We start from the raw sequence: 21153 nt of genomic DNA on the forward strand, positions 1-21153 counted from the left end.
TGTGCTTTGTCTACAAATGAATGCAAAATACGTGAAGCAAAGAATTGGCATTAGTTACAAGAGCAGTTTCATAAGAGCAGTAAAACAAAACCAACGGTAACAGTAATAAAAATCCATTCACTGTATTTCCCATTTTGATCATTAAAACTTGCTTTACTGGCACACTTTTAAATAATATGCTCAGTCTAACAAAGCACTCAAAAATCCAAGATAGAAAAAATGGGGCAGAAGATGACTCTTTTCCAAGATTGCATTTTTATGTATATCTCTAATACCTCTTAATCTAATGCCAAAACCCCACTTCTAAAAATGTGTCTAATAAATCACAGCAAGATCCTTTTTGACCCACCTCCTAGAGTAATGGAAATAAAAACATAAATAAACAACTGGGACCTAATGAAACTTAAAAGCTTTGGCACAGCAAAGGAAACCATAAAAAAGATGAAAAGACAACCCTCAGAATGGGAGAAAATATTTGCAAACAAAGCAACTGACAAAGGATTAATCTCCAAAATATACAAGCAGCTCATGCAGATAAATATCAAAAAACAAACAACCCAATCTAAAAATGGGCAGAAGACCTAAATAGACATTTCTCCAAAGTAGACATACAGATTGCCAACAAACACATGAAAGGATGCTCAACATCACTAATCATTAGAGAAATGCAAATCAAAACCACAATGAGGTATCACCTCACACTGGTCAGGATGGCCATCATCAAAAAATCTACAAACAATAAATGCTGAAGAGGGTGTGGAGAAAAGGGAACCCTCTTGCACTGTTGGTGGGAATGTGAATTGATACAGCCACTATGGAGAACAGTATGGAGGTTCCTTAAAAAACTAAAAACAGAACTACCATAGGACCCAGCAATCCCACTACTGGGCATATACCCTGAGAAAACCATAATTCAGAAAGAGTCATGTACCACAATGTTTATTGCAGCACTGCTTACAATAGCCAGGACATGGAAGCAACCTAAATGTCCATCGACAGATGAATGGATAAAGAAGATGTGACGCATATATACAATGGAATATTACTCAGCCATAAAAAGCAACTAAACTGAGTTATTTGTAGTGAGGTGGATGGACCTAGAGACTGTCATACGGAGTGAAGTAAGTCAGAAAGAGAAAAACAAATACCATATGCTAACGTATATACGTGGAATCTAAAAAAACGGTACCGATGAACCTAGTGGCAGGGCAGGAATAAAGACGCAGACGTAGAGAATGGACTTGAGGACATGGGGGGAGGGGAAGCTGGGATGAAGTAAGAAAGTAGCATTGACATATATATGCTACCAAATGTAAAATAGATAGCTAGTGGGAAGCAGCCACAGAGCACAGGGATATCAGCTCTGTGTTTTGTGACCACCTAGAGGGGTGGGATAGGGAGGGTGGGAGGGAGTCTCAAGAGGGAGGGGATATGGGGATATATGTATACGTATAGCTGATTCACTCTGTTGTACAGCAGAAACTAACACAACATTGTAAAGCAATTATAATCCAATAAAGATATAAAATAAAAAGTGTCTACTATATATTAATGTCACACATAAGTGTTGGGGAGAAGAACTAAAGTTAATATTATAGTATCCATTTGGGATATTCATTTTTTAAAACTTCTAAAAATATTTCATAATATACCATACTTCTGAGTATATACAATAACCAAAGTAGACTTAAAAACCAAGTTAAAAGTGGTCAATGAATGCTTGAAATCTCATGTTAATACTCACAATACGTTCCTATCAGATAGCTGGGTAGTATCAGAAGAAAGCACGTTGGTTGTGTCTTGGAAAAATCTCTTTGGCTGATGTTCAAATGTCATTTCACCTATGACGAAAATGCAGATCAAGGTAGATATATTTTGTCTAACGTGTTTATTATGCTTTTAATTGCAAAAGTAAAACTTGTTCATTGCAATTAATGTATAAAATACAGAAAAACAAAAGGGAAACAATTTTACATCACCATTATCCAGAGATAACCATTTTTCAGTAATTCCTGAATATGTGTGTATACATGATTTTTTTAAACAAAATTGGATTTGCACTGTATATAATACTGATATGTAATCTACTTTTTGTTTTTAATGATTATAATTTTTCTCATATTAGTAACTAAATTCTACAACATAAGTTTATATAGCTATGTAGTAAGGATGTACCCTAATTTAATCTCATTCCTTATTTTAAAACTTTAAGTTACTGCTCTGCTTATTTTGCTAAACATACACAATGAACTAAATAGATCGATTTTTTTTTTACAGCATACAATGAACAAAATAAATACATTTTCAAAGATTAGGGAGAAAAACTTAATCTCAAAAAACCACATTGCTATCTATAATCTTCACTTTGAAGTAAATGTTACACGTTCATGTGATAACCATGTCTGGATGTGAGTAAAACTGATGATCAAGTCCATAACTTCTATGGTGGAATATATTTGAATGATAAAACACTATGGCCACCTACTCATTAAAAAACATCCCTAGGAATAGAGATTTCCAGACCTTCCTTAGGAGTATAATCATGGCTCATAAAGCTTGAAAGAGGTCTAGATATTATCCCATGCCAGATACACTTACACCATTATGGAAAAACTACTCATCTCTCCTTTTTGGTTTAAATTAAAAACAAGACAAATCAAAACAAATTCATCATAGAAGAAAATTAAAATTTTCTTTGCTAAAATCATTATTACTTGTAAAACAATATTTATAGCTGCCCAATCTCTGTAGATCTCTCAGAATTCCCACTTGAAGCCTTATTTTTTCTTGCTTGTTCCCAACGGAAGTAATTGCTGCTAATCACCATAAAATATGCCTTCATATGCTTGGAGACTCTAACCCTTATTTCTCCTCCACTTTACAGAGAGTCCTCATTCTTTTTTTGTTTTTTCCCCCCAGGACCTCTTTTTGATTTTTTTATACCATCTTTCCCCACACTTCACTTGTATTAATGTGATAATTGGACATACTTTGTTGTTTCCCAAATAAATATTCATATTCCAAAATATATAATTAAAATTAAATTTCTGTTTAATCTGTTATTACATCTGGAAAGTCAGATAAACTTTGACCAGATCTGTATAGACTATATTTGGGAGGGTCTGACTTAAAACACATAGACCGTGTGGTACTTATAGAATTTGCTTTGGAGTTCTTAGGGACACCTCAAAGAAGTGAGGCAGTCAACTTCCAGAGCAGCTGAAAACCAGGTACAAGAAGCTCATGTGGAACATGCCACATCCACCAAAACACTGGATGGAAACCAAGTCTATTATGTCAAAATTGAAATATAAAAACAATTTTTAAAATCATAAATTCTAATAAAATTCCAGGCATTTTCAACGTCATGAAACATTTTATATGTTATCTTAAAAGAAGAATTATTTTAATTTAGTAAAACACTGTCTTTAATTTAAGCGTATTTGATTTTAAATACTCAAAGCCCCCCCCCCCCAACTTCCTAACAGCTCTTCAACTGCTAATACATTTGAATGTTTTTTCAACATTAGCCCAAACTTCACAGCACAGGTAAAAGACACTTAAGCTAGGTCATTGATCCATTGTCATAAAACAACGTGCTTAGTTTGTAAAAGAGCATTTTCCAGAACTGATCTCCTCTTAGTCTTAGAATATAACGAGTACACGCTGAGTTAGGTATGTTGTTAGGAAGACTGCCATTAATTCATGCCAAATGCAGGGAACACTGCAGTGCATTTCAGTTTCCTTCCCTCTAGTTTTGCTCTTCCCCTACCTCTGCCCCCCCCTTCCATTTCTTCTTCTTTCTCCTTCTTCTTTCCCATCTTAATGGATTTTTCACAAATATACATCTTTAAGTTTAATCTCCTTTCCCATTTATCCATTTTCCCTCCCTATTATAGTTTAACTTTGTATTAAGCCTATAATTCAGTAGTCATATCCCAAAAAAGGAAGAAGTACATAGCTTAGTGAGGCAGGGGTGAGAAAGGGGATCCAGAACTGTGGCAGTTTAAAAAAAAAACCACTTCTGTTCTTTCCTTGCCCTTTTATTACTGAATAGGTGGATCATTTTCCATATATTTAACCAAACAGAACCCCCATAAACAACTGAAACATCAACATACACTTTAGCATATATTTTTAGTGCTGTAAGTGGATCTAATTTGTGTCAACTTATTCATATGATATCAACGTGTACGTGTAGTGGTGGGGCAGGTCAGGGGTTGAGATTCAGGAGAATACTTGATGGCTGAATCACTCTATTCATTCATTCCCCACCTTGTTTCAGAAAGTATTTAAGGCAGCTAGCTTGGTGAATTATACAATGAAAATCATAATAGTTGACTAAACTGGAATTAAAATTTTCAATTCACATTTATATGGCCCTTTATAGCTTTCAAAATGTCTTTACACATAGTTTCATTTCAGTGAAACAAAAGGCCTCTAGTAATTTATCAAATATGTTTTAAATAAATAAATCCTTTAAAATGTATTTTTGTATAATACTTGATTTTATGTGATATCTTATGAAAATAAAGTTATATTTATTTCTGTTGGTAGATAAAAGTACCTTTTCTTTTTAATGGTCCAAGGATACTTGGTCTAATAGTGTTGGTTGGGACTTTGACTTCTTCTAAAATAAAATTATAATCGTTACAAGAAAACATTTGAAAAAGATCAGCTGTGACTATTTCGTTATAACAGATCTAAGGATATACACTAAAAGAGGACTGTATGTAGTATCCCACATCACATGATTTCATTGCTTTTCTCTAAATCTAGGTAAAAGCAGGAAAGCCTCAGGACAGAAAACTGTCTTGTAACTTATAAGGATTCAGGATTTTCCCAAGTTGTGGGGAAAAAAAGCTAGAAGGACCTGTAGTCCTGGCTGTGACCTGCCCTAAGACAAGGTGAAAATCAAGAGTGAATGAGGGGGTATGGTAGTTAAATGTTCATTTGTTCATTCGAGAGTTAGCTCTGATCCTTATGAACAAGTTGGGTCAGAGGAAGGCTATGTTCAGACAGGGTTAATGAATTACTGATTCTTCATATGGTCACATGTTCTCACACATTCTTAGTTGATTCTTTTCAAAAATATAAAATGGGCTTCCCTGGTGGCGCAGTGGTTGAGAGTCCGCCTGCCGATGCAGAGGGCACGGGTTCGTGCCCCGGTCCGGGAGGATCCCACATGCCACGGAGCGGCTGGGCTCGTGAGCCATGGCCGCTGAGCCTGCGCGTCCGGAGCCTGTGCTCCGTAACGGGAGAGGCCCGCGCACCGAAAAAAAAAAAAAAAAAATAAACCAAAACGATGACATTTTAATTTAGCTAAAAAGACATTACTTGTTTGGTTGTCACAGAACCTGGAGCTACAATTTTTTTTTTTTTTGGCTGCACCGTGCAGCTTGCGGATCTTAGTTCCCCAACCAGGGATTGAACCCGGTATAACTTTTCTCAGAAAGCAGATTAGTGGTTTCCTAGGGTGGGCAGGGGTGGGGGGAGGAGATCAAGTGTGAAAGATCACGAGGAAACTGTTCAGGGTGTCGGAACTGTTCTATATCTTGATTATGGTTACGGTTACAGGATTGTACACATTTACCAAAATTAATCAAATCGTATAAAGGTTGGTGACTTTTGTAATATGTAAATACTAGTTTAAGAAATGAAAGGGAAAACTGCCATTTTGAATCAGCTATAACTATAGCAAAATGTATCCCCAAAAGATTTGGGTGGTGAAACATTGATGTTTTATAAGTATTTCAAGGGACACAGACTTTTAGACACTCCTTTCTTACCTTCTCAGTCGCCCTGGTGAGAGAAGCTGTTGGGGGTGCTAGAATTAAATCAGTGGACTTTGGAGAAGGTGGTTTCTCTAAATCGTTGTTACTCTTTATAAGCAGTGTCCAATTGTAGCACTTATTGCTTACTTATCAAGTGCTGAGGGTGATAGCTATGGCACAGGGAAGGGAATCCTTACTGCGTCAGTGGTTGTACCATGGAGCTCTCACCATCCTAAAGCAAGCAGGGAACCCAAGATTCACTTCAATAAGCAAAGGCACCTTTTGCCTTTTGGGAAAGAGAGCTACATGCCAGATAAGGGGCTTCCCTAGCACCCAAAAAAGACCTAGAATGTGACTACTCAATATTGAGCAATACCTAACAGATACACAAATCCTAAATTTCAGTCTTTCTCTTTGGGTTTGACCTGTGATTTGTTATTGAAAACTACAATGCTGTGTCCAGGAAAGGATCAAAAAAGCTTTGGTTAGAACTAAGATACAAATGGGACAACAAAAACAGCTATAAAAATGTTTATAAATTTTATGTGGACAAAATCAGGACCACACAATTCAGGATTTTAAAACATGTTCTTTTCTTCTCCAAGACACAAGTAAAGTTATATTACGTGTTTCTTTCCTCTTTCTAACACACTTGCAGATTTACTCATTCACGCTAACACTTAAATTAATTAGAATTAGGTCAGTTAAGGGAATCCAAGAGCCTCTATAAATTGTATTAGCACCAAAACATGAAAAGTGACAGGCTCCAGAGTTATCTACTCATTCTTCAGGACTTATTCCTAAATCAGGAATAGATGGCAATCTAAGGCGCTCAGGGCTCAAAAGAAAATAAGATGTCACTGCTTCTGCTGATGACCCATTTCCCTACCTAATAATCCCCAAATCTAGAAACTGACATCTAACCAGAACCTCTTCTACTCAAACTTCAGCTCAGTTCTTCTTTTGTCATTATCTGAGATGTCCATGGAAAAGAACCCTAAACATCATTCAACTACCACAACTTAGTAATTATAATATGTACAGGGACATAAAAAAATGTTAGCAAGGAATGTAACTACATTCCAAACATGTTTAAATGAAAGGCTGTACATTAAAATGCTAGTAGGAGTATATGTATTACAGGCATAAAAATGCAGTATTTTCCCAGTAAATCCATGGCCTGTGGTTTAAAATTCTAATATATAGTTAATAAATTACATAGAAGGGAGTGAAATCATTTATCATTTCATCATCTAAGCAATTCAACCAGCACAACTGAACTTTTTTTAGACTCACTAGGACAGAGAGGAAGTTGATCCACAGGAACAGTGGTTTTGTATCAGACAACTATTTACTTTGAACCCCACTCTCAAACAATTAGTTATTTTTATGGGTAAATCATAAACTGTTTCAAGAGCAGTAAAAAATTATGCAGGGCTTCCCTGGTGGCACAGTGGTTGAGAGTCTGCCTGCTGATTCAGGGGACACGGGTTCGTGCCCCCTTCCGGAAGGATCCCACATGCTGTGGAGCGGCTGGGCCCGTGAGCCATGGCCGCTGAGCCTATGCGTCCGGAGCCTGTGCTCCGTAACGGGAGAGGCCACAGCAGTGAGAGGCCCACGTACCGCAAAAAAAAAAAAAAAAAAGTTATGCAGCATATATAATTTTAGTTTCAAATGAGAGTTTAAATGTCTAGAAATTACAGCAAAACCAGGTAGTGCCAACATGAAAAATCAGTAAAAATTTCAAATTTTCTACAAAATTGAAGTGCTAATACCATACCATACCATACTTCAAAGTTTCTTTCCAAGACTGACCCATCTGTATTGCAGTTTGTACCTCCTTACAACAGAAATGATATCAGTACTGAAGTTTACCTATCTAAAATAAAAGATATAACTGAATATGATCAGAATAGTAATTCAATGCACACTACTCACCATTCATGCATTGTTTCCCTATTCATTAAATCCATGGCTTCTTCCTGAAAGGTGAGAACGTGAGGATAAACTGAATGCCCTGTTCCTATGATTTTACAAAGTTTTACTTCATTTGGCTGTACATTTATTATTATTCACTGGGCTATATTAGAGCTAGAGTATAAACAAATCTCTAAACAAGTGTCCGGTTCTCTACTTTTCATTGTTGCACCTACCACACAGAGATCTATTACTTATGCATTATAGTACATTGGATATGCGGGAATTGATTAGATGAAAAACTTTGTACCTTTCTTCATTCAAAAGAGAAAACATCAAACATTAAACATTAAACTATTTTTCCAACCATTAATACTATGATATTAACAAATAGTACTCACAGTCTAACAAACTAAATGTCTTTCAGCATGGGTTTGCTTAAGCAAATGATGGTACAAGCATGATTTAAATCTAGTCATTGACATTGAAAAACATGTATTACATATGAAGTAGGAAAAAACCACAAATGCTTTTTATGTAAAACTGTAAATGAGAGGTGCTCAGAAGGATGTTCCCCAAAAAGTTAACAGTACTTATCAATGAGTAGTGAGATCTGTGACAGTTTGTTCTTTCTTTCTCTGTACTTTACCATATTGTTTGACCTTTTTATAAGTATGCAAGTATTTTTCACATAAATAGTTACTTAAAAAAATAACCCACATATGGAATGACATCCTGTGTTTGTGAATTGGAAGACTTAATATTGTTAAAAAGGCAATACTACCCAAAGTGATTTACAGATGCAAGGCAACCCCTATCAAAATCTCAATGGCATTTTCTGTCAAAATAGAAAAATGGCCTTGAGAAAGAATAAACTTGGGAGGACTACACTACCTGGTTTTAAAACTCACTACACAAAGCTACAGTAATCAAAACAGTGTGGTTCTGGCATAAGGACAGACATATAGATCAATGGAATAGAATAGAGAGAGCCTAGAAATAATCCCTTGCGTATATAGTCAATTGATTTTCAATAAGGATGCCAAGACCATTCAGTGGGGAAAGGACGGTCTTTTCAACAAATGGTGCTGGAAAACTGAACATCCACATGTGAAAGAATGAACACTTTCCTTACACCATATACAAAAGTTAACTCAAAATGGATCAAAGACCTAAAGTTAAAACTTAAAACTATAAAACTCTTAGAAGAAAACATAGGGCAAAAGCTTCATGTCATTGGATTTGGCAATGATTTTTTGGATATGATACACAGGTAACAAAAGAAAAAATAAATTGAACTTCATAAAAATTAAAATTTTTCTGCATCAAAAGAGTGAAAAGACAATCACAGAATTGGAGATGTTTGCAAATCATATATCGGATAAAGGATTAATATCCAGAATTTATAAAATATTCCTACAACTCAGTGACAACAACAAAACAACTCACTTGAAATACAGATGGTCCCCAATTTACAATGGTTCTGCTTATAATTTTTCAACTTTACGATGGTGCAAAAGCAATGTGCATTCAGTAGAAACCCTACTTCGATTTTGAATTTGACCTTTTCCCGGGCTAGTGATATGCAGTCAGATACTCTCTCGTGATGCTGAGCAGCGGCAGCCATGGCAGCTCCCTGTCGGCCATGCAATCACGAGGGTAAACATCCGATACCCTTACAGCCATTCTGTACCCAGACAACCATTCTGTTTTCACTTTCAGGACAGTATTCAATAAATTACATAAGATATTCCTTACTTTATTATAAAATAGGCTTTGTGTTAGATGACTTTGCCCAGCTGTAGGCTAATGTAAGTGTTCTGAGCACGTTTAAGATAGGCTAGGTTAAGCTATGATGTTCAGAATTTCGCTGCATTAAATGCATTTTCGTCTTAGGATATTTTTAACTTATGATAGGTTTATTGGGACATATGCCCATCACAAGTTGAGGAAAATCTGTATGGGCAAAGGACTTAAATAGATGTTCCTCCAAAAAAGATATAGAAATGGCCAATAAGCATATGAAAAGATGCTCAACATCATTTTTTATTAGGGAAATGCAAATCAAACCCATAATAAGATACTGCTTTACATGCATTAGGATAGGCATTATTTTAAAATATGGGGAAAAAAAAACAAGTGTTGTTGAGAATGCAGAGAAACTGGAACATGAATTGCTAGTGGGAATGTAAAATGGTGCACACTCTGGGAAAAAATTCGTTTCTCAAAATGTTAAAGATTAAATTATCATATGATCCAGCAATCCCATTCCTAGGTATATACCCAAAAGAATTGAAAGCAGGGACTCAAACAGATACTTGTATACCAGTGTTCATAGCAGCAGTATTCACAATAGCCAAAAGATATACTTTACCAGATGAATAGTTTTTTTAGTTGGTATATACATGCAATGGAATATTATTCAGCCACAAAAAGAATGAAGTTCTGACACATGCTACAATATGAATGAATCTTGAAAAGATTATGCTAAGTGAAGTAAACCAAACACAAAAGAACAAATATTGTATGCTTCCACTTATATGAGCTACCTAGAATAGTCAAATGCATAGAGACAGAAAGTAGAACAGAGGTTACAGGAGTGGGAGGGTAGAATGGGGAGTTATTGCTGAATGGGTACGGAGTTTCTGTTTGGGATGATGAAAAAGTCCTGGAAGTGTAGAGTAGTGATGGCTGCCCAACATTGTGAATGTACTTAATACTATTGAATTGTAGTCTTAAAAATGGTTAAATGGTTAAAGAAAACCTCAACAACCCACAGTCCAAATTCATCCTGGCATTCCTAAAAACATACTTCACGAATAATGAAGAACTTAGGATGGCGCTGGGGAAATATGGTGCTAAATATTATGTGGAACATGAAATGAGCAGATGAGCCTTCCCTTAAAGAGGCCTAGAATCACATTGGAAAGACAAGCTTTACTATATACATTTAGTCAATCTCCAAAGTAAGCATAGGCATAGCCCAGGAGAAGAAAAAAGAAAACAAAATAGAAATTTAATTTATATACTTTAAAATCCAAGACAGTAAGAAATGAAAGCTTGCCAACATTAGACATACAGATTGACACTGGTGCCCTCACTCAGCCCATAGGGTCCAAAGATCTTGTGAGAGAAGAGCCTTTTTTTGGCCTTTAGCTAAGTACAACTAATTGCAGTTCGCCTGTGCCAGGTTAGGCGGGCATATAGATATATTATCTAGTTTTAACTAAACCAAGCACCGCAAAATGGACAAGTGCCTTAACAAGATTCCCACGAGAAACCTTGGACAGAGATTAGTGATGCAAGTCTGTGCAGACAACAGCCTCTCCTGGCACAGCTTCTCATCAGCCACCTGACTGAAAACACAATGCTGAGCTAATCTGCTTTGTCAAGGAGCTGGCTAAAGTAATTCTAATCCTCAAGACCATTGGAAATACGAATTCATATTGACTCTCAATAGTCATCTATAATTAATAAAATAAAAATTTAAAATTTCTAGAAACATCATTTCATCTTCATCTCATCCTTGTTATATCTCTAATCTTGCATATATTCTATGATTCACACTATATGCTGGCACTCAATATACACTATATTCACAGTATATGGCGATAATGTAAATACAATAGACATAAATTGGAAGCATGTGCTCAGTTTTTATTGATGCAGTGCGTGATTAAAAGAGTTTAAATATTACTGTCTACAGTATAAACAATAAATGTCATAAATAGTCTGTAATAAAGAGTGGTGTGAGTTGTGTGACTTAAAATTTGACCTCGGCCTTGAAAGATGTTTAAAATCTGGACAAGCAGAGGGTGGAGGGGAGGCTGTAACAGCAGAAGGAACCATATGAACAGAAGTTTAGAGGAGAGAAAGTATATGGCAGGTTACACGGTAGTGAGACTAGTTTGGTTGAAAGGGAATTTGCACTACAGAGCAATGAGAAAGAAAACTGGTAAGAGCACCAGATTTATGGGATCTTAAATAATTGAAGAGATTGAATTTAAAGAGTTTGGGCAGAATAGCATAGCTGTTAGGACCACTGGTTTTGGAGCCAAACAGAACTGAGTCAAATCCCAGCTCTATAACTTACTACCTGTGTGACCTTAGGCAAGCAACTTAACCTGAGCCTCAGTTTCTTCATCCTATAAAGATGATGATAACAATAAGGATAATGACGTGGTTGTACAGTTCCTATTAAAAGGTCTGGCACGGGCTTCCCTGGTGGCGCAGTGGTTGAGAGTCCGCCTGCCGATGCGGGGGACACGGGTCCGTGCCCCGGTCCGGGAGGATCCCACATGCCGCGGAGCGGCTGGGCCCGTGAGCCATGGCCGCTGAGCCTGCGCGTCCGGAGCCTGTGATCCGCAGCGGGAGAGGCCACAACAGTGAGAGGCCTGCGTACCACAAAAAAACAAAACAAAACAAAAAAAGGTCTGGCACATAGTAAGTGCTCGATACAGCCTAGCTATTCTTCTTCTTATTATTATTCAGAAGGTAATGGGAAGCCATTGTAACTTTTTGCACAGGAGAGAAAAAGATGAAAATAATGTTTTAAAAAAGATATTTTGGTGTTGGTTGTGGAAGTCGGATTAAATTAGCAGAGATAGGAAATCTATTAGAATATTATTACAGTAATCTGGACCCAAGGGACAGAAGGAAGTAGTAATGGGAACAGAGAAGGTATTGTCAAGGAAGAATTAATAGGATTAGATGCCTAATTGGATACAGTAGAAAAATAAGGAAGAATTGAAGATGAGCCTAGGGCTTTGAGTCTTAAAACTGTGAGACTGACTATTTTGATGCCATTATGGAAAATGAGAGAAATTGGGAAAGGAAGTTTAAGAAGTTAATCAGTCTTTTAAAACAACGGAACAACAGTAAATCTTTTCAGCAAAATGTAATCGTTAGTATAGTTCTTCCATTTAATATTGACGTAGATGTAGATGTTTTCCTCTAGGGAGAAGCTCAAAGTATTTTGTAATTCACTCAATCCACAAGTAAAGAGCAAGTTTTCCCAGAACTAGGACAGAATTTTGCTTATTGTTTCTCCCACTGAAAGTTGGAGCATTCCCCAACATCAGCTATTTTAGGATCATTAGTAAAAGTGGGTTGACACTTTTATTATTTACATCTTGCCTATTTCCAAAACGGATATGAGATGGCTTATAATAAAATAAGATTGTTAAATTAAGGATTAAAAGTCAAGAGCCATGTAACTGTCAAGGGCAAAGAGTATGCTAGAAACCTAGGTTAAGGAGAGTTGTTGTACTTGAGCACTGAACTTAGCTTTCAACTTTTTAGTATCTAAGGTAAAAATGAAAATAGGAAGTCACCCACTTTTGCTCTCTGAAGGAGAGTATGCTTGAAAGATTTTAGTTGCCCAGTGGCACCTTGCTCAATAAATGCTTGCTGAAAGAATGAAACAATTTGTAAACTAAGATCAAATTAAATTTCTTTTAAAACAAGCTAGGCTATTCCCTTAGAGAAGGTCTCTTCATAAGAGAGACTAGGTACTTTGTAGGTTCCAAGGAAAACTCAAAAACAAATCACAGAAATCTAATGTCATTGCTTTACTAGACTAAAAATGGTAACAAAGTCCACAAGACAGACTAACTGTGAAACCTGGCCAGCAGAAGAAAAAGCTCACAGGCACACCTTATGTAACAGACAATATCTAAATTGTCCCTATCACAATCATGCCCTGTACTCCAGCTGGTATAATCTGTTTTAAATGGCCTCATCTCATAAACTTCCCCTACATTTGTGTCTAAACCCAGTTTAATCTATCCAAACTAGGTAATATAAAAAGAAGACTGTAAAACGTGTGGCTAAAGTTCATATTTGTGAAGATATAAATACAAGGGATGCTAGAAATGCAGAGGTAGTATGTAAGTAGATAATATTTTAATTGATTTTACTGAAGGCACTACAGAGAAAGTCAAGTTCTTATTGGGTACCAATGATTTTATTTTCTATTTAACAAGTCAGGAAATAAATGTAAAGTTATAGAATAATATGTTATGAACGAACTGTTACGGGTTCAATTGTTCCCCCCTCAAATCCATATGTTGAAGTCCTAACCCTCAGTGCCTCAGAATATGGCTTTATTTGGAGAGAGGGTCTTAGCAGAGGTAATCAAGTTAGGATAAGGTCATTAATGTGGGCCCCAATCCAATACGACTAATGTCCTTATAAAAAGGAGAAATTTGGAGATAGACACTCGTACAAGGAGAATACCATGTGAACATGAAGATGGCCATCTACAAGCCAAGGAGAGAGGCCTGGAACAGATCCTTTTCTCACAGCCCTCTGAAGAAATTAATGCTGCCAACACCTTGATTTCAGATTTCTGGCCCCCAGAGCTGCGAGAAAATGAACTTCTGTTTAAGCCCCCAGTTTATGATACTTTGTTAGGGTAATCCTAGCAAACTAATACACAAACTATTTCTGCAGGGATGTTATTTGTTTAGGGGACTGGGAGAGAGGGAAAAAAAGCCTGAGTGCTTTCAACCCTCTTGAAATATAAGCTCAACTGCTATTAGGAAAGGAAAATGACATAAAAAGAATAATTCCTGAATATTTAGGAAGAATTACTATGTTTAGAAAATCAACTTCCATGGTAATCATTTTGCAATATATACACATATCAAATTATTACATTGTACACCTTACACTTAGACAATGTTATATGTCAATTATATCTCAAAGCTGAAAAGAAAAAGAAAATTAACTTCTAGCTTGATGTTCTCAAGCTCTCTAATACCAAGAAAACAACTAACAACCACAGTCAAAAAGAAATTGTCTGGGACTTCCCTGGTGGCGCAGTGGTTAAGAATCCGCCTGCCAATGCAGGGGACATGGGTTCGAGCCCTGGTCCGGGAAGATCCCACCTGCCGCAGAGCATCTAAGCCTGTGTACCACAACTATTGAGCCTGTGCTCTAGAGCCCGCGAGCCACAATTACTGAGCCCGTGTGCCACAACTACTGAAGCCCGTGCGCCTAGAGCCCGTGCTCTGCAACAAGAAAAGCCACCGCAATGAGAAGCCCATGCACCGCAACAAAGAGTAGCCCCCACTCACTGCAAAACTAGAGAAAAACCTGCGCGCAGCAAGGAAGACTCAACACAGCCAAAAATAAATAAATAAATTTAAAAATAAATAAGTAAATAAATGGCTTCATTTAAAAGAAGAAGAAGAAATTGTCCATTAACTGCCTAATAGGAAAAGGGCAACTTAAACCATACCCTTACTTAAAAGTTGACCCAGAACCTAATATTGACTTGGGGCTGTGTGCTTGTTTTAGAATAAAAGCAAATATAATCAAATCAGTTTGTAGAAAATACAGGGGATAAAAGAGCATATTAAACAGCACCACATGGAAGCAAAATCAGAATGTGGGGCTTTCCACAAGACAAATGGCCTAGTTTCTTCAATAAGGAAGTGTCATGGAACAAAAACAGGAGGGGAAGGCTGTTTCAAATAAGAGACCTAAAAGATCATGGTTGGAACATGTTTGAATCAGTGAAAAAGGCATTTTTTGAGAATCAGGAAAATTTAACCTGGACTGGTTATTAGATAAAATTAAGGAATAACTCTGTTAGATGTGATGATGGTATTGCAATTATGTAAAATAAAAAGTCCTCAGAGATTCATACTAAGTATTTAAGGGTAAAAAGATATTAGGGTTTTACTTTAAATCACACTGCTCCCCCCAAAACAGAAGGGGATAGTTGAAAAATGATGTACAAAATGTAATCAATAGTCAAAACTAGATATTGAATACATGGAGGTTCTTTTTTGCATGTTTTAAAATTTCCATTAAACGATTTTTAATGTAGTGTGCCAGGAACCACACATATATTAAATCCTTTCATCCTCACAAAAATCCTATGAAGTAGCTACTATTATTTCCCCCGTTTCGCTACAAAATGAAATTAAATAAATGCCTTTGTTAATGTCATTAGAGTGAAAGTTCAGAATGTAATGAGGCAAGAAACAGACATTTCTGTTTTGTACTTAAAAGGTTAAGTTCAACAGCTAAAAAGAAGTCATGGTTAAAGAATGCATGTAAAGAAATATGCAACTTAAGATATCTATCAGACAATTAAACTGCTGAAAATAAGTCTTAATTTTCCATTCAATCAGCACCCAGATTGAAAGTTAATGTTATTTCTATTTTCCCATTTCATTCATTTTCTACTTGTGTTTCATTTTATTTTATTTTAGCTTTAATTTTTGTTTTATAATTTTATTTAATTTTTTAAAATTTTAATTTATTTTTTACTGAAGTATAATTCACCTACAACACTATGTTAGTTCCAGGTGTACAACATAGTGATTCACTATTTCTATATATTACAAAAAATGATCACCACTTGTGTTTCATTTTAAATGTTTATAATATATATTCTGTCACTCTGGAAGTAAGTTGCTTTACAATTTATATTACTAACCAGTTAAATTAGTCCTGATTTCAAGCTTCATAATCAAATAGAAACATGTAGTAATCAATTTAAAAATATTTGGTCTAATTTAGGGGAAGCAAAAAAAATGCACAAGTAAACCAGAGGTCCCTTTAACTACTAGTTTTAGGTTCTTTCATTAAGAATTTCTTAAATAGCTACATACTCACAAAGACAAACAGTAAAAGAATGTCTTATTTACTCAAAAGTAAAAGGATCTTTTAAACCATACTTTCTTGCTAGTGGATGATAAGCTGGGCGTTAGGGGAGCCATGGTGTGAGGGAGAGAGGGAGAGAGGGAAAGGAAGCAGGAGCTGGAGCACAAAAAACTAGGGTTACGAGATAATCTGGGTTTTGTGCCACTGAAAACATGGTGAGGGTAGCTGTAAAAGAATCCAGTAATTTGGGGCTAAGTCTTGGCTTGACACTTGCTAACTCTGGACATTTGGTAAATTACTAACTTTCTGCCATCTTTGGTTTCTGACCTTATAAGTTTGTTGTGGGATGAAATGAGACCACAGATGAGACCTATTATAGTGCTAAGTGAATAATAAGTGCTTCATAACAGTTAAGCAGCCCCGCCGTGAACAAAAGTCTGCTTGTAGTTGGGTGAAAAAAATAATCCCACCACCTGTGGTGAAATGGCGATTTGATCTTTTGAGTTCTGTGGCTAATCCTTGGATAAATCAAAGATTTAATTCTGTATTAGGCTTTTGCTATTAAACACACACACACACACACACACACACACACACACACACACACACACACACACAACATAAGACAGTGAGGTACAATGTGTTCCTGAACTCAAATCACTGAGAAGTGAACACAAAATGATAGCATAAAGACGGTTTTATGTGTCAAAAAAATTCTTCATCTGGGAATTTAAGAAAACCATGATAACTATGGCTATTATGAACCTGAAAATTAATTTTCATATATAGCATTCATCATCTTCTTTGAGATCCCTGAAAGAAATTAGATTCAAGGTAAAAGAGTATGCAGTATTTCGGGAAACTATCAGTCTATTAAGACAGTTAATAACCCAAATAAATAGAGGGCTCCTTAGTTGTTTTGGATTCTTTTTTCTTTTTTTTTTTTTTTTTTTAGAGAAACCATTCCTGGAATTAAAAACTTAATCACATGTGACCTCACTTAGAATTACTGAACCACAGGTATTGTTTAAAAGAAAAATAAAATTTACTTTTTTTAATGAACAGCTGTCAGTTTCTCAAAACTTCTTCTTACCTGTTTGATTTGATGAAGGTGACTGGTGGAAGCCTGAATGGGAGAAGGTGGCACAAACTGAAATTTAAAATATAAAAGTCAAGTTTCCTTTAATGTTTCTGATTATTTCTAAACATTAATTAAGTCAATGTTGAATGGCTTAAAGTATTTCTTGAATGCCTAATGCATGCTAGCAACAGCATTAATTAAATTTAAAGTTTTTTAAAATTAAAAATCCAATTGAATCTTGCCTGAAAATTATATTACTTGAAAGTCTATATATACCATAACAGAACAAAATAATTGTTAACATAAATACGGGGCAGAACATCAATAGAACATTTTGTTTATCTCTAGCTGTCCCTTCCCAGAGCACTAAGATCTTAAAATCACCTCATTTTTCCTTGCCATTTTTAGCTCATTATTAAAGCTTAGTGATAGGCATTATCCAGAAAAAACTGAAACAGTCATTAAATCAGCAGCTAACTTAATAAGCATATAAAAGAAACAAACAAAATTATTCCAAATATCTTGGAATCTAGCTGGGGAAACTAAACTTTCATAATAAGGAATGAGTAAGGCAATCATGTTCAAGGAGTTCAACACATTTTACTCTTGCTTGGTCAGGTACTTGCTGTCTAGGCCCTTTCTCTTTTGCAGGACTATTTTCTCCTTTTTGGTCTTTTCTCAACGCTTATGAAGACCCATACAAGAGGGAAATGAAAGAATGCAGAGATTTAAAGCTGTGTGAAAATAAGGTTTGAAAATTATCTTTAGAATTCATTTATCGATTCTATCTGTAGCCTGGTTCGTTCTTGAAATGCTAGATAATGAATTTACCATAAATTATGTTCACATTATATCTGAAGATCACATTGAATTGTGTATTAAAACATATTTAATGAGCACCTAATATATGCTAAAGCACTGTGCTAGGCCCTGAGGATCCAAAGACAAATAAGACATTTTCCTGTCCTTGAGAAATTCAAAGTCCAGGTAGGGAAAACTAGGCCACAGGTAAGTGCCAGAACAAGTTAGGATTTGTAGGAATTCAAAGGACAGAGAATATGATTCTGCCCGGGGTCTTCGAGACGGCATCACAGAAGAGGGCAGGAATTCATTAGATAGAAAAGAGGAGGGAGGCTGTTTCAGGGAGTGGGGAAGAGATGCTCAGGCAGAGAGCCATGTTTGGGGAACAGAGAGATTCAGGGTGACTGAAACTTGGCACATGATAGTGAATGGCAAGAAGCAAACTTGGGGGAAATTCGGCTGAAACCAGGTTGTTGTTTTTGTACTTTAGCCTTTGAGCCTAATAGGAAACCTAAAGCATAGGGCCCTCTGAGGTCTTAAACCTCAAAGGTATTTTAGACAAGAAGATCATATCTATTTTAGAAAGGCAACCCTAGCAGCATATGCAAAACAAATTGAGGGTGGAGGGAAGAGGCACTAGAAGCAGGGTCACGGGCCAGGTAAAAGATGACAAGGGTTTGACCGAAAAAGGGAGGGATGAAGACAAGGAGGCAGATTGGAGAAATGATAAGAAAGTAGAAAGAGCTAAAGGTTGGCCTGAGGGTTCTAGCTGAAACTATAGATGGGTGGTGGTCAAGAAAGGCAGTGAGAGGAGCGTGTTGGCCAAATAAATATTCTTATGAAGCAGATAGTCTGAATTTTTATTACGTTTTAAAATTTATCATATGACTTTTAAAGGAGATATTACCTCGCCAATTATATTTTTCTGAAGAAAGTGTTGAAATCAGTTTTTTTTTCTAATCATTTGCTAGAAGATGGAGGAAACAGCCAAGGTTCAATGACATTGACACATCATCAACCAAAGTTCACAGCTCATATTAGAGTTCACTCTTGGTGTTATACATCCTATGGGTTTGGACAAATGTATAATAACACAAATCCATTGTTACAGTATCATACTGAGCAGTTTCCCTGCCCTGAAAATCCTCTGTGCTCCACCTATTCATCCTGATCTTTAATTTTTTCAGCAGAAATTGACTCACTTTCTTTCTCATTAAAGCAATCAATACATGCTCAGTATAAAACATAATTAATGGGGGAAAAAAGCATCATCCACTCTCCAGAGGTGACCACAGTAAATATTTCAGTGTTTATTTTTCCAGATACTATTTTGCAGTTTGAGTGTTTGGGTTTTTTCGATAACACATTCCAGCTCCACATCTGGGGCCACTTGCAGCTCTCAGCTCCTGGTCCAGCTTCTATCAAAATGTCTACTGTTCACAGAATTCTGTGCAAGTTTGACACTATCCACCTGACCACTGACTACTATCCACCCCCAATGTAGACAGGTCAGTCAAAGCATACACCAACTGGGATGCTGAGCGGGACGCTATGAACATTGAAACGGCCATCAAGACTAAAGGTGTGGATGAGGTCACCATCGTCAACATTTTGACCAACTGTAGCAATGAACAGAGACAGAATATTACTTTTGCCTATCAGAGAAGGACCAAAAAGGAACTTGCATCAGCACTGAAGTCAGACTTGTCCAGCCACCTGGAGAAGGTGATTTGGGGCCTTCTGAAAACACCCACTCAGTACGAGGATTCCAAGTTGAAAGCCTCCTCCATGAAGGGGCTGGTGACAGATGAAGACTCTCTCATTGAAATCACCTGCTCAGGGACCAACCAGGGGCTGCAGGAAATTAACAGTCTACAAGGAAATGTACAAGATTGATCTGGAGAAGGACATTGTTTCTTTTTCTTTTTTTAAATATTTATTTATTTATTTATTATTTTTGGCTGTGTCAGGTCTTAGTTGCGGCATGCAGGATCTTTCATTGCAGCGAGCTGGCTTCTCTCTACTTGTGGCACATGGGCTCTCTAAGTTGAGGTGTGTGGGCTCAGTTGCCCTGTGGCATGTGGGACCTTCGTTCCCTGACCAGGGATTGAACCCATGTCCCCTGCATTGGAAGGTGGATTTTTAACCACTGGACTACCAGGAAGACCCAGGACATTGCTTCTGACACATCTGATGACTTCTGCAAGCTGATAGCTGCCCTCGCAAAGGGTAGAAGAACAGAGGACGGATCTGTCATTGACTATGAACTGACTGGCCCAACATACTTGAGATCTCTATAATGCTGGAATGAAGAGCAAAGGAACTGATGTTTCCAAGTGGATCGGCATCATGACAGAGAAGTGTGTGTCACCTCCAGAAAGTATTTGAAAGGTACAACAGCAATAGCCCTTATGATCAAGAAGGAGGGCAAAGGAGACCGGCAAAATGTTTTCCTGAACCTGTTCAAGTGTATTCAGAACAAGAAGTCCCTGTATTTTGCTGACTGACTGTACAACTCCATGAAGGGCAAGTGGACTCACGATACGGTCCTGATTCGAATCATGGTCTTCTGCAGTGAAGGAAGGGGACACATTGAAAATTAGGTCTGAATTCAAGAGAAAGTATGGCGGGCACTGCCACATCCAGGAGGACAGCAAGGGTAACCACTAGTAAGCGTCGCTGTGCCTGGGTGATGGGGGTGATGCCTGAGATGGCACAAGTGTCCAGAAGTGGGGCTCCTATGATTCCAGGTGACAGTTCTAGAAACTCAGTTTGCAATTAGCAGCCCCCTTGTACCCATCCATCACCTTGCCTAAGCATTGCCTGACTTTCCCAGCAAGTTTCTCCTTTTAGCCAAAGAAATGAACATTCCAAGGAGTTGGAAGTGAAATCTATGATGTGAAACACTTTGCCTCTCTTGTACTGTATGGTAAACAGATGAATAAATTGAATTTTTACTTT

At 36.9% G+C, this 21153-nt stretch overlaps 1 protein-coding gene and 1 pseudogene across 1 annotated transcript in view; one reads left to right on the forward strand and one right to left on the reverse strand.

Moving 5' to 3' along the window:
- PABIR3 (PABIR family member 3) overlaps positions 1 to 21153 on the reverse strand; it is a 58227-nt gene that overhangs the window by 22570 nt on the left and 14504 nt on the right. Inside the window, exons 3-5 of the mRNA XM_067722852.1 lie at positions 17404 to 17460; positions 7713 to 7756; positions 1745 to 1841 (exon numbers count right to left, since the gene is read on the reverse strand). Coding sequence (XP_067578953.1) covers positions 1838 to 1841; positions 7713 to 7756; positions 17404 to 17460 — 105 coding nt within the window. The 3' untranslated portion in view covers positions 1745 to 1837. The remainder of the gene's footprint in view (positions 1 to 1744; positions 1842 to 7712; positions 7757 to 17403; positions 17461 to 21153) is intronic.
- On the forward strand, positions 19619 to 20862 carry LOC137216792 (annexin A2-like; annotated as a pseudogene).

Source organism: Pseudorca crassidens, chromosome X (genome assembly GCF_039906515.1).
Source record: "Pseudorca crassidens isolate mPseCra1 chromosome X, mPseCra1.hap1, whole genome shotgun sequence".
Taxonomy (NCBI): Eukaryota; Metazoa; Chordata; class Mammalia; order Artiodactyla; family Delphinidae; genus Pseudorca; species Pseudorca crassidens.